This window comes from Chinchilla lanigera, unplaced genomic scaffold (genome assembly GCF_000276665.1).
Source record: "Chinchilla lanigera isolate Chin_1 unplaced genomic scaffold, ChiLan1.0 scaffold00047, whole genome shotgun sequence".
Taxonomy (NCBI): domain Eukaryota; kingdom Metazoa; phylum Chordata; class Mammalia; order Rodentia; family Chinchillidae; genus Chinchilla; species Chinchilla lanigera.
This window is the reverse complement of record NW_004955448.1, coordinates 10,174,265-10,188,225: the sequence shown is the minus strand read 5'-3', so window position 1 is coordinate 10,188,225 and position 13,961 is coordinate 10,174,265. Positions and strand designations below refer to the sequence as shown.

The 13,961-nt window shown below is 38.6% G+C and overlaps 1 protein-coding gene across 1 annotated transcript in view; it reads right to left on the bottom strand.

Moving 5' to 3' along the window:
* Positions 1–1,566: 1,566 nt before the first annotated feature.
* The window catches only part of Iqcj (IQ motif containing J), a 249,401-nt gene continuing 237,006 nt past the window's right edge, over positions 1,567–13,961 (bottom strand). Inside the window, exon 5 of the mRNA XM_013518669.1 lies at positions 1,567–1,884. Within this exon, the coding sequence (XP_013374123.1) occupies positions 1,855–1,884 (30 nt within the window). The 3' untranslated portion in view covers positions 1,567–1,854. The remainder of the gene's footprint in view (positions 1,885–13,961) is intronic.

Genomic DNA, 13,961 nt, shown 5'->3' with positions numbered 1-13,961 from the left:
CTTTGGGAGTCTCTTGAGGTAAAGACAAGTGTAGGTGCCCAGACCAATACATTGATTCAGTTTTGGTGAGGCTCCGGAAGGGGACAATGAACTGTCAGAAAAGAGCTTGGGGAAGAAGAGGGCTACCTATAATGCTTTGCACATGGATTGCCACCTATTCTTGTATCCTGTGAGCAGAATCTCGTAGTATTCTGAGCAGAGCAGTGCCCTTACACGTTAGGGACAAAGGAAGTAAAGTCTCCTCTGCTAGGGTTCACACAAGAAGAGGCAGTGTGTGATTCCCTCCCTTGTGTGAGCTAGGTATGCTAAAGCAGGAAATGCATTACTATTAGCACTTGCTGAGAACTCATTATTCGCACACAGAGTATTCTGAACACACAGAGTAGAGAGAAGTTCAAAGGTGAAACCTACTGTTGAATGTATCCAGGACATACCAAGAGGAAGTTGGTGGGCTAATGGGAAGACACGTAGATATTCCCAGGAATTTGGAGAGTTACTGGTGGAAGAGGCTGTAGATATAAGGAAAAGGCCAGCCATCTGCAGGCAGGGACAAAGGACTGAACCTAAACTGTATGAGTGTATTCTGGGGATAACCTGGTGGTGGTCAAATAGAAAGGAGTACTCCAGTTCCTCTTCCTGTGGCCTGAACTGGAGGTGACTCGCCCAGGTGTGGAGGAAGTATTAGGGAAGCAACAATTCTGGCTCCACATATGACTTGGGACTATGTTTCACCAACGTAGGAGCTGCAAGAAGTGGACAGTTTTTTAAATAGACCAGATACCATATTCTTACTCTCCATCTAGTTTATAATTTTGCCTTGTGCCTCGACCCTGGCTAGTAATTTGATTTCTTTCACTCGAATGTTTATTTGGTATTTGTTTCAAGTTCTATTAGTTAAAGACAAGAGTAAGTGGTTTTCTATCAATAAAAGTAGTATTATTTATGAGCGTGTGCTGGGGGTAGGCTGGTGGTGAAGTAGGTAGGAATTTTTTATGCATTTGAATTTCTCTTGACTTCTGTAGCATCCCCAACCTACATTCACATGTACTTAGACAGTGTTTAGCATCCACACTGTACAATAATAGCAGATATGTACATAGATGTAGTTTCTGAGACTTGTTACTGGCAAACAGCAATGTTAAGTTTCTGAATTTTAATTGACTCTGGTGGCTGATATCAGAGGCTGTCAGCTAGCTGGTCTCCAGGTGGTGATCCACCTGGGCATAGAAATTGTGTACACATAGAAAAATTACTTAACAGAGGTCAGAGTGTTTTAGTGAGGATTTTTACTTCAGTTTCTACTTTCCATTTGAGAACTCTCTTCTTTGGGAGCAGAGCCAAATTAGATTTTGCAGCTTAAGGAGCCGTGTATGGAAATATGTGAAATGTATTCCATCGCCAATCCATCCCTTTCCCATTATTGGTTGGTGCTCCAGGCGGTAGCCCAACTCTCCTGCCCTGCGTATAGCCCAGGGAAGGCAGCATGCTGAGGCTGGTATGGATCACAAACCAATTGGTTCAAAAAACATGGGAAGAGAACTGAACTTTGGGAGATTTAAGAGACGCGGTTTGGTATGTGCACACTCACACACACTAAGGAAGAGGGTGTCCAGGAAGTGACGTGTGTAAGCTGGCAGTGGGTGAAATGAGGCGGAAGGGCAGAAAGAATGAACAGACACACGTAGAGCTCAGCTGCCAGCGTTCTCCTGCCATTGCTAGCAGTCAGCACCTGGTTCGGCTTCCTCCCACGAAAGGACAGGTTACTGGCCCCAGCCTTTCGGTCACAGCATCTTCTGCCTCCTTCATGGAAGATGGTTGTTGGTTAGAGCACTGCTGATCTGGATTTATATATCCTCACAAGGCTATTTTATCATTGCTGATCTGCTGAAGAATGTAAATGAGTATATTTAAATATCATGTTCTCTACAATTTCATACTTTGTTCTAAGCTCAAAATAAAGCTACCCAGGTGTTCTTTTATAAATAGGACTACAGGAATTTCAACAAACCTTTGCATTATTCATTACAACAAAAGAATCAGAGTTCCTTCTCTAGATATAACTAATTTTAACACTTTTTAAAGTAATAAACTAACTGGAGGTAATTAGCACATCACTAAACATTTCTTTACCAGATGTATCAACTCTGACTTCTCAACCATTATGTCAGATGAACAATTACTCTGAAACCCAGTAAAAGTTATCTGTTATCAATTTATGGCCATGGTGACTTTATATTATTATGGTTTATTTTTAATTCAAGCCTTTGGCAAACAATTTAAATGAGATCTGCTACACAACAGTGCTAATCTAATAGTTGAAATATTAAAACTTCACACATGAGAGATTTATCCTTTTAATAAGATTAATCACACCGGACATCACTTACCCTCTCCAATTAAAACCCAGTTCGTTTGCACACAATTTATTTAAAAAAATCCACATAGTGAAAATGCAAATTAGTATCATAGGTTTTCTGACCTAGTTAAAATGGACAACAACTGGCTATATCTAAACTCAGCTCTTCTTTCTCTGTCAGAAATTCCTTACTAAATAGGTGGTTGGCACTTCATAAAAAACAAAGCTTCCGTGAGATATATACCATAGTATGTATAACAAAGAGCGTTTGGTAGTGAACTGCTTAATTCAGAGGTAATTTCCAAAGCTGTTTCCATAAATGCTCACAACTGAGAGAGTTTGGTTGTTCAGTCATTTGTTTATCAAAATCACCTTGGGGCAGAGATCGCCTCTATTGGAGAAGCTCCTTAAGTGGCTCTTTTTAGTTCTATAAGAATATAGCTGGATGTGTATTGACCTGACAGAGGCTTTGCTTTCTCTTCCTCCTTGGCTGTAAAAATTAAGTATTGTTGAGGAATAGTGTTTCAGTCACATTCTCATCACTGGAACAAAACACTCAACAGCCACAACATAAAGGAGAAGAGGTTGATGTTGGCTCTTGGTTTTTGATTTTCAGAGGATTCAGTCCTCGGTTGGCTGGCTCCAAGGCAGAAAGGTCATGATGGAGAGGCCAGGCAGAGGACAGCTGCTCATCCCCCGACACCCAGGAAGCAGAGAGAGAAGGGAGGAGCCAAGCAGGGAGATACCCCCTTCAAAGGCATGCCGAGCGACCTACCTCTCCCAACACCCCTTAATAGCACACTTTGCTGTGGATTAATTCAGGATGAGTACCATGCTCTCATGATCCTATCACCTTCCAAAAGCCCTCTCTCTGAACATATGAGACTACTGGGGGACACTGTACACCTAAACCATAACAAAGCAAGGGGAATCTTCACAGGGGCCACGGGGTCTTCTTGAAGGAGAAAGATTAAGATTGTAGTGCATTCTGCTATGAGTTTCAGTATTTTATTGTATGGAGGTACCCATGATAGAATTATATTTTCAAAATTGAGAAAGTTTTGAATGATAATTTAATCCAAGGATGAGGATATTTGCACAGAAGAGCTGGTTCTCGCCACATTTTCTAGGCAAGGCTGGAAACCAAGTATTGAGAAAATATGGCGGCGGCTGGGGATTTAGCTCAGCAGCACAGTGCCTGCCTGGCAAGTGCAAGGCAAGGTTGTGAGTTCAATTCCCGGTACCAGAAAAAAAAAAAAAAAAAAGAGAAAATATGGCTTTCTGTGTGGGTGGTAGTGGGGATAGTCACCAGAAGTGTGGTGATGTTAAGTGATTAAGCCAGAGTTTAAGAAACACTGGTGAGGAAGCACCCTTTCACTCCCCTTTCTACCTGCAAAACTACAGACAGGGAAGTAATGGTCCCACACCACCAAGCTCTATTCAGAGCAGGGGCTACAAAAATGATCACAAGGCAAGAGATTGGTACTGTTTGGCATGTCTGCTTTTCTCCACGTGGTGATTTCCACATGCCACACATTTGTGACACACGCCACAAAACTAGCAAGACCTTGACCAGACAGGACCAGCTATAGAACTCTACTCTCTTCAAATATCAGAAGACATGAGCCCTGCATGAAAACGAATCTCTACTCTGTATGGTGGAGATACAGACTCACATGCATAATCCTATATAACCTACTACCGGACTATACCATAGTCAGAAGTTGCATTCAGGTGATACAGAAACCAAATAAAACCCTAGGATCAAATGATTTATTTTATTCATTCAGCTTTAAAGTTTTTAGTACATTTCTCAAGAAGTAGTGTCATTTGAATACAATCTGTAAAAGTCAAAGAGAGGAGTGGGAAATATTTTGCCAACATGAAGGCCAGAAGAAAGGACAGTTTAAATGTGTTTTGAACACACTCATGTAAGTGAAGTTTATTTTCAGTGAGTTTGATGACTAACTCTAGCTATGGGTGGTGGAAAAACTGTGAAGTGAAGCAATTCCGAGTATGTTTTAAAATGGTATTATTACAAGGAATTAAATCAATACCTCAAGTTGAGTTTAAACATAAAAGTTTGCAATTTTTACTAATGGAAAATATTTTTGTACATTCTCACTAGATGAATGGGAACAAATACGTGGAAAACAAGCATTTAAGTGGATGTCAACTCCCTAGCACATCCAGGAGGCCCACTTGTCCCAGCTTACCCTGGGCAAACCCAGCAGGACATATGGGCTGTCTTATGACCAATATTGCCCCAGATGCTAGTGCTTCTAAATTGTGCTTATTTTAAACCAAAAAACCCCACAAATTCCATGTAACTACACTCCCTTCCTCTCCACCATCTTATGTTCATTATCTGGTGCCTGAGCATCCTTAGCACACTGAGAATTCAGATGCCAAATTCACTAAGCACTTCCCCATGAACTGACATTATCAATTCAGTTCAATAATTACATTTGACATATCTTTGCTAACACCATTAAAGTATCATTGTGTGTTTCAGTATTTCAAGGTCAAGAGTTATAGCTATCTTCCCATCATACAGATCCTTTGGGAGAAGTCATGTGCCTATTCACTTGCTCAGTCTTTCCACAAAGATTTGCAAAATACCTGCTATGTTCTAGGAACTCTTTTAGGCTTTAAGGATACATCAGTGAACAAAATGGGCAAAATCTTTGTTCTTGGAGAACTTACCTTTTATTGAGAGAACAAACAAAAAATAAGAAAAAATATGATTCTAAAAATATTAGAAAGTAGAAGAAAAATAGTCTACATTAATGAAAGGAGAGAGAAACGTGGGAGGGGAAGGGTTATAAAATGATTAGAATATGGTATGTGTATGCACCAATTCTGAAGGTGAGTGTACTTATTACATATCACAAACATATATTAATAAAAAAGCAACTCTGAAAAAGAGACAGATAAGGATATTGCATTCAGATAACTTGTGCTAATGTATATGTGTTATAATTTTAAGAAAAGGTCACAAAGGGTCACTAATAAAGTGACATTTGAACAACCACCTGAAGAAGTGCTGCGGGAAGAACTTCCCAGAAGAAGGAACTGCAAGTGCAGAGGCTGGGAGGAGCAAGGTTACCTCATTCAGGAGCAGGAAGGCTGAGATCCTGATTTAGGTTAGGGATGATGGTGGCTAGGGGTGGGGTGTGTAGTGGGCATGAGGAGTGGCCAGGTCCTGGATATACTCTAAAGGAGGAGTTCCCAGGGTTTGTAATTAATTGGCTATGTTCACAGAGAGAGAGAGAGAGAGGCAGGACAGTTCTGTGCAGCACAGCTGCCTCATTCGCCCACCAGCTTCCCTGGCCCCTGTACCTCCTTTGACCAGTCACCCACACCTTCCTTTCCCATTGAATTGCCCGAAACCTAGTCCCTTCTTGGCCTAGCCATCTACACATGGCCTCTTCTCTAAGAACAGCTTGGGTACCTGTGAGTTAGAATGCTTAAGGAAGGCAGAAACTTACGGGGCTTCTGGAGGAATGCGTACAAGTTTTTGGATCTACTGCGAATTTAAGTCAAGGCTGCAGGAAGACTTTCAGCTGAGTGTGAACTCCTGAGTTAAACTAATACAAAAATATAGTCAAGATGAAGTCCTAGTGAGTTTGAGAAGAGATCTGGTTGCACAGCTTTTTTCTTTTTAACTTCACAAAGATGCATCAAAAGTAGGTGTGAGCAGTTGAAACGGTGGCGTAGAACTCTTGGACAGACCCAGGAGGGAAAGAGTGCCTTTCATTCTTTCACGAAGAAGTCAACACTGTGAAACAAACCTTTCATTCTAAGAGTATGGTAGACTACCTGCCCACAGCAGGGGTAGCTCAGGTATGTTTTGTCTAGGAAAATGGCAGCCACTGCCCACATGGTGCAGTATCTGGACATTTCTACAGTGTGCAAGTGAAGTGGATCCCAGGGGACGTTTGGGAAACATCAAGGTTAATCATTGATGGTGACGATGTGTGCAGGTGCATGCTGAGACTGGGATCTGTGTCTCTGGAGGACAGAGGTTGTGTAAAGGATGTTGCTATTCTCCCATCAAAAAATGCTGACTAGGCACTGGAAATAAGTAGGGCACATGCTGACACAGATTATTGGGGGGTTCAGTAATCAAGTGCAGATTTAGAAATGGAACATGAGGAAACATTTCTTTCTCTTCTGCCTGAGTGGGCTGTTAAAACAATGGAACATCTGGCACATTGTGTCTATGTCAAGTTCTGACTCCTCAGGGAGCAAACAACTTGAGGGCAGGAATGATGTTTCATGTTACTTTGTAGACCTTACGGTTGGATAAGGGCTAGTGTGCTAAGTGCATAGGTAGACGAAGGAATGGAGGGAAGGATGGATGCATGGATGCACAGGTAAATGAAAGCATGCACAAATAAACAAATGATCACAATGTGGATAAATCTTCCTAAATGATGCTGCATCACACACACAGATAAACATACACGTTATTGTACACTGGTTATGTATTCCGCATCTTAATCTGATGCCATCAACTTCAAAGGCAAAAATCAACTCCGAATTTTATTTTGTGTAGTTTTTTAAATTAAAAAACTCAATTTGCAGTAAGAAATAAATTTCAAGGAAAAAGAGATGGAGGAAGAATCTATTAACTTAAAACAATGTAAAAGAAAAAGTAATAATGTGAGCTCTGTATTTGAAACCTCATTAAAAAATAGTTGTAAAAATGATAACATGTATGGTAGAATTGTTAAGTTTCAGCACTAATAGGATATTTGACAATATTGAAGAAGCTTTTCCAGGTAGTGTGGTTATATTTAAGAAATAAAGAGTCGTTCTATTTAATAGATATGTTTTACAACACTCCTAAGTGAAATATTATAAAATACAGGAGTTACTTAAAATTAATACAGAAGTAACCAAGGTGATTGAGGGGTGTGGATATGGTACTACTGAGCAACATCTGGTAGTTATTGAGGCCACGTGATGGGGATATTACTCTATTTTTAAATACGTTTAAGATTCTCTGATAAATAATTAAAATTTTAAAAAATAAAGTGAATATTAAGAACTGGAAAGTTGGGGTAGCAGACAGCGGTGTTTTCAGTTAATTGTATTAGGTATGTGCTTAAATTCTTCACTCATCTGATGAATTGGTACACTACCTGCATACGCACAAAGCAACGGGTGACTTGGTGATAGACACATTTGTTTTTATTTTAAAAGTAATTTAGATTAAAAAAAAACTCTTGGACACCTTTTCTTTCTTATCATATAAAGCACTCTATAATGGGCATCATAAGACCCATCCTTTGTTCTTTAGAAGAACTCTGCATTACTTGCAAATCTTAGCATAAATCTTCTTGATGTGTTTACCTAAGATTCACTAAAATAAAATGTTAGACCCCTTTCTTCTGACAAATGTGTGTTCTTATACCTCTATCATTTGTTCAGTTTTCTCCTGAGGCTTGGCTCTTTACATTCTGCATGACTGTGTTTATGTTACAATTGAAAAGACTTTAGAACACCTATTTCACAGGCTTTCATTTCTACATGGCCTTGCATAACTAACTGCCAGCCTAATTCTGACACCACGCACAGATATATGTCTAATTACATTTCTGAGTTTAATGAAATGAATATAATTCCATCCTCTGATCACAAGCTAGATATTTAAATTTTTAATTGGCTATTATTTTTCCAAGTGAGTTTATTATTTTGAGGTTGAATTAAATTGGAAAGCATGTGTGAACCAAGTTCTGCTATTTCATGTCTGAAATCTATTATTATATATATTTCTAATAGTAGATTAGCAATTACATGTAGCTGGGTATATTTCACACATGAATTATGTATAGATTTATGTAAACACACTAGGGGGAAATTTATTTGTAATGTAGAGCAGGATAGGACTCCCTAACTCAGAGGCCAAGTCTCTTGTTATTATTGCTGTTTTTCAGAGGTCCTGGCTTGATCTTTAGTGTATCTAAATCCATGTTTATAATTTTGTTCCTGAAGACTTGTTTTGTTCCATGAAGAAGTAGTTTTTTTTGGTACTCAAACTTTCCAACTCAAGAGTTGGCGGTAGTGAGGCAAATAGCACGCACAGGAAAAGGCAGCTGGGTAGAGTATATTGTCCCTGGAGACGCCTGCCCTGTCCAAGGGTGACATTTCTTAGCTTTGGTCGGATGTACCTTGTGTGCATAATGGGTCCACATGTTCCTGTATTTCAACAGAAGCCATAACTCCTGATTTGCATGTTAAATATACTAATTTTTAAAATGTGGGCCAACTAAATTTTTCCTGATGAAGGAAACACTGATCTAGGACAAACAGCTTCTGGTGGCTTGCTGCCCTGGAATTTCTACAACTTGCTTATCTGTTCAGTGCATTTATTTCCTCTAATCAGGATAAGACTATTGGTCTACTAATCATCTAGCAGGATCTCTGTATGCTGACCGTACATGCCCAAGGAAGACCTAAGGCCACTGTTTTGATCCAGCTCAGCACAGTGGATCGAAAACAGGTGGAGGATAGGAAACAGACATCTTGCTCCTGGGATGGTGGGAGGATAAATGGGAAGACCTTGAAGAGAGAGCAATTTAGCAACATGTATAAAAATTTTATGTTACTATGTTCTCTTTAACTCAGCAGCTACACTTCTATAAATTTGTTCTCGAGAGAGTTACAAATATTAAGTCACATAAGTTTAAAATCACAAAGATTCATATAAGGTAGTCTATTTCAGTAGTATACGTCATATTAAACATTGAAACAACAAAATATGTAACAATAGCAAATTATGTAAATTATGATGCAATCACGCCTGCGTAATGTAATACCTTGTGTAATTAGAGAAACATAAATACGTATTTTAAATGAAAGAGAAGAGTTGTGGGCTGGTGACATATTTTAAATCATCCTAAAGAAGCCCTAGTTATAATTCATTGGAATGGAGAGTTGAAAGCTGTCAGTTATCCATGATATGAGGAAGTGCATGTGAAGGCAGGGTGAGAAAATAATTAGAGGAATGAATGTGTCTAGTGGAACTCGCACTAGAGGATGAAAATGGTCTTAAACGGGACAGCACAACTCTAGGTCACACGATTTGCGGAGACTATAATGAAGAAAGGATGGAACTGCTCACTGGGTACCAGATACTGTACTACTGCTACAATGCACAAGGCAAAAGGAGCATAGGACCCAGCAGGATTCATAGTGGAAGTGGGGAGTTTATTGATTTGGTTATATCTGTGGTTTTGTTCTATTTCAATAGTGTGGAGACCTGTAAAACAATCTGGAAAATGAAAATGAGTTCTTGTGGCCTTTGAATTCTCTATGTTGTGATCTTCTAGATATTTAAAATAAAATGGAATTTAAAAAAATCAAACACTGGTATATAATGACGAAGTCACATTTTCAATTGATCTTAAATTAATCATTTTACAAGTATGGAAATTAAAACTATGCAGAATTATAATAACTCACCCAAATAATATATATGGTTTGATACTTCTGACCACAAATTCTCTTCTCTACACTACATCCTAAAGCTTTATTTTTTCTCCTCCTCCCAAAAAACTATATTCATTCAATAGACTCTGGATCAAATTGTCTTCATCTTTTCTCACATCACCCGTAAGCTTCAATTAAAAATTTTAAGCCTAGGCTGCCTCTGTTAAGTTGATAACACTTCTCTTTATTAAATATTGGCTTTTGTGTTCAAACATATACATTATGTTTTATAGAGTTTGGTTTCTTAAAAGCTATTTATTATATAAATTAAAAAGAATTATTTTCTCCAGGTTAAATAAATAGAAATCTTTCATTATCTTGGTTTAAACATAGATTTCCTGTCAAATTTAAACATAGATTTCCTGTCAGATGAATTTCCTGTCATAGATTTATTTAGAATAACTCTAAACTGAAATTAACCTGCACACTATTTAATGAGAATGGATTTTTTTATCTTTACTAATACATTCTTATTTGATTTCCTTACGTATGTGGAAGACATTGTATTTCTAGAAATTGTGGGCGAATACAGAAAGATGACTAAATTCCAAAAACATAATACTGACTGGATCCTACCTCAGTCTTTCACATTTCTATGTGATTTCTGTGTGCTATGCAAAATTGTATTTCTAGGTCAGTGATGGCGAACCTTTTAGAGAAGGAGTGCCCAAACTGCAACCTCAAACTCACTTATTTACCAAAAAGTGCCAGCACTGCAATCTGAGTACTGAGGTTTCAATGAAGAAAGAACAGCTGTTATCCAATGCTTGCTTGCTGGGGTGGCTTGGCTCATCTGCCAACAGGGAGGCTCCACATGCCCATTGTGGTACACATGCCATAGGTTTGCCACCACTGCTGTAGGTTGTCTGGCCGTCCAGTATTTTATATGTAATACTCAGAGGTAGTTTCCTCAATGCTTAGAAAAACATAATAACATACACTTTCAGAAACCACAGCAGTTCCAAGCCAGTTTTCTAAAATTAATAGAGCATCTCAGAATGATTCTGCCATGGATATAAGTCTACAAATTTATCATTATTGTAATTTCCTCAAAGGAATTTTAAAAGAAAATCACCTAAATTTCAGAAAATCTTTTATTATAAAATATTTCAAGTGTACATAAAAGTGGGGAGAGTAACACAATGAAAATCTATGTATTCACCACCAAGCTTGAGTAGCTGAATATGAAAATAGCCATGCAAATCTCTTCAATATCTTCCTAGATCCCATTTTTCCTCCTCTCTTCCAAAAGCAGCCATTATCTGAATTCAGTGTCTCACATCCATGCATGTGCTTGTACTTTTTACTATATGTGTGCATATATATATATGTGTGTGTGTGTGTGTGTATATATATATATATATAATATATATATGTAAACTCAAGAGCTGGTGTTATTTTATACATTCCTAAATAACACATAATTGTCTCAATCTCCATATATCCTTCTGTAGTTTGTTTCTCTTTGGGTGCTCAAATAATGTTTTTGAAAATTATCCATATTATTATACAGTATAGTTCTAGTTTCACATTTTTGTAGTAGTATAGGGTTACATTGTATTGGTAGATCATAATTTATTTTTCCATTTCCATAATGTTGGACATCTAGGCTAATTCATCTTTTCTGCTATTACCAACAATGCTTCATCGAAAATTGCTGAAAGGTGTGATTTTGAATGGAAAAAATGTATTGGAAATACTAAATCTTTTACCATTCCCTCACAGTAGCTATGCTAAAGATTTTGTTTTTAATATGCTGGCTACTCTTCCTGAATATGTACTTTCATTGTATGTCAAAAAATTGTTTTTGGAAGCTATCACTTGTATATGTAATATATATGTTATATATGCAATATATGTGTAATATTATATATAATCACAGAGCAATGAGCTCAAAAAACATCAAAACAATTTATTTGGAAAATTACTCTCTCTTGGTCAGTACACACTGGATGCACTATTGAAATGTTACACTATACCACATTCCAAAGGGGCAAGTTAATCAAAATTAAGACACTTTTTTAAAAACTCAAGTAGAGTTTGAATCAGATACCTTCCCTTCCCTAACACCTCTCCTTTGTCTTTTAACGTAACACCTATTCATGGCAATAAGCACCCTCCACAATTTGGAAAATTTTTAGGCAAATTAGACAGTGTAATTCCGAGATTTTTAAGTATACAGACTGGGCAGTTTAGTAGGTAACATACCATATCCATAATAACATCAACAACAATGAATGAAACATTTCTGTATTTACATCATTAAAATGTTCTCTTCATAGAAAAACTTATTGGGACCAATTTCCATCCATAATCCAAATACCACTTTATTTTGAAGGTATGTATTTATTTTGTAATTAAAATGATGAACTGGGTAGTACCTAAGCCTGAAAGCCTCATAGTAAAGGACAGAAATCTCAGAACACTTATCTTTTCTGAAAGAAAAAATACCAAGTCAGCTTTATTTTATTTATTTATCTTTTTGGTTTTGGTTTTTCTCCGGTACCGGGAACCGAACTCACGACCTTGCGCTTGCCAGGCAGGTGCTTTGCCGCTGAGCTAAATCCCCAGCCCCCCAAGTCAGCTTTAAATTTGCTAATTCTTCTTTCTTAACTTTTGTAAGAAGAAAGACTGTGATCATTGTTCATCTCAGGGTGACAAAATCCTCCTTTTCCTAGTAATGCAATATTTAAAACAGCTGACATTTTAGACTAAAACTCTGCTTCAATATGTTGGAACCAACATGGTGTGAGTAACCCCAACATTTCTGATTCAGGGAAACATTGTACCTTCAGAACCTCTCCTACCTGATACCAGCCGAGTAAAGCTGTCAGCATCCGTCTACATTCTGCCTTAGCCAAGCTTGTGATGAAAAGTAAACAGAAATGGAATGTTTTATTGCGATTTTGTCCCTAAAAGGATTATCTTAGGTGACCCCTGTTGTGTATACACCCCTTTTGATGGGCCGGAGGCTAAAATGATGAGTGAGGTTTGGACAGAGTGAAGGCCAGGCTGAGGGCGTCTTTGCTGGTGCCATTGTGAGCAGGCGCTCGGGCTGGGTGAGTGGGGTACACAGGAAAGACAACAAAGGGGAGTCTGGGGAGTGGGTGGGATGAAGGCTGCCAAGATAGGGAAAAAGGAGGGATTAGGGTCAGACTGTGGAAGGTGCTTGTTTTCACGAACAGTGTTATCTTAAAAGACAAAGGAGAAGTGATAGGGAAGATGAGGTACATGATCCAGGTTCTATTTGAGTTTTGATTTTGATTAACTTTGCGTTATGGTACAGTGTAACATTTCAACAATGCGTTCAGTGTGCACTGTCTAAGAAAGGGTAATTAGCATTGGTTTCCTTATCATTTTTTTATGTTTCAAGACTTTGAGCTCCTCTCTTTGTTCTTCATCAAATGAATAATATTTTATTGTGAACTATCAGCACCTCATTGTACAGAGGAATGCTAGAACTCATTGCTTCTCTTACTGTTAAACTCCAAACATGGCAGCAAAGTGGGAGAGGAGTGGTGGCAAGCAAGGTGGTGGCAGGAGAGAACAAGGTTTTCGGAAGAGGTAATGTTAGTAAACGTAAGATGCTGTGAAGGGGAAGAAGGATCTGAGAGATTTTATGGAAGGTGGGACAACTTGTATGCGTGTTTCTCTGGGGCTCAGGGAACGGGACTTTAAATCCACTGAGGTGTCCAGCTTGGAGGCCGGGAGAATGATGAACCCACTGTCAGGGCAGTGCAGGAAGGGGCGTGGCTAGAATGAGCTCTCCGCAGACACAGAGATGTTCAGGGTCTAGATAAGAGCTGTTTAGGACTGGAGGAGATGGAATTTGCCCTGAATAGGTGAAGATTTAGGGGCTTATGACTTTGAAGGAAAAAGGCTTGTCTCTGCCTGAGCTGGCAGAACATCCTGTCTTCAAGGCTGTTCCGACTCGTCTGAGTGAGCAGTCTTCTGCAGACTGAGTGAACTCAAGCAGATGCCAACCCGCTGGGTGTCACAAGGAATCCACATACCTCCATTAAAGATACGAAAAGAATAATAAAAGGAGCTCCCCTGTACTGATCACAAAATGTATAGCATGCAATTTATATAGTTTACTTCACTG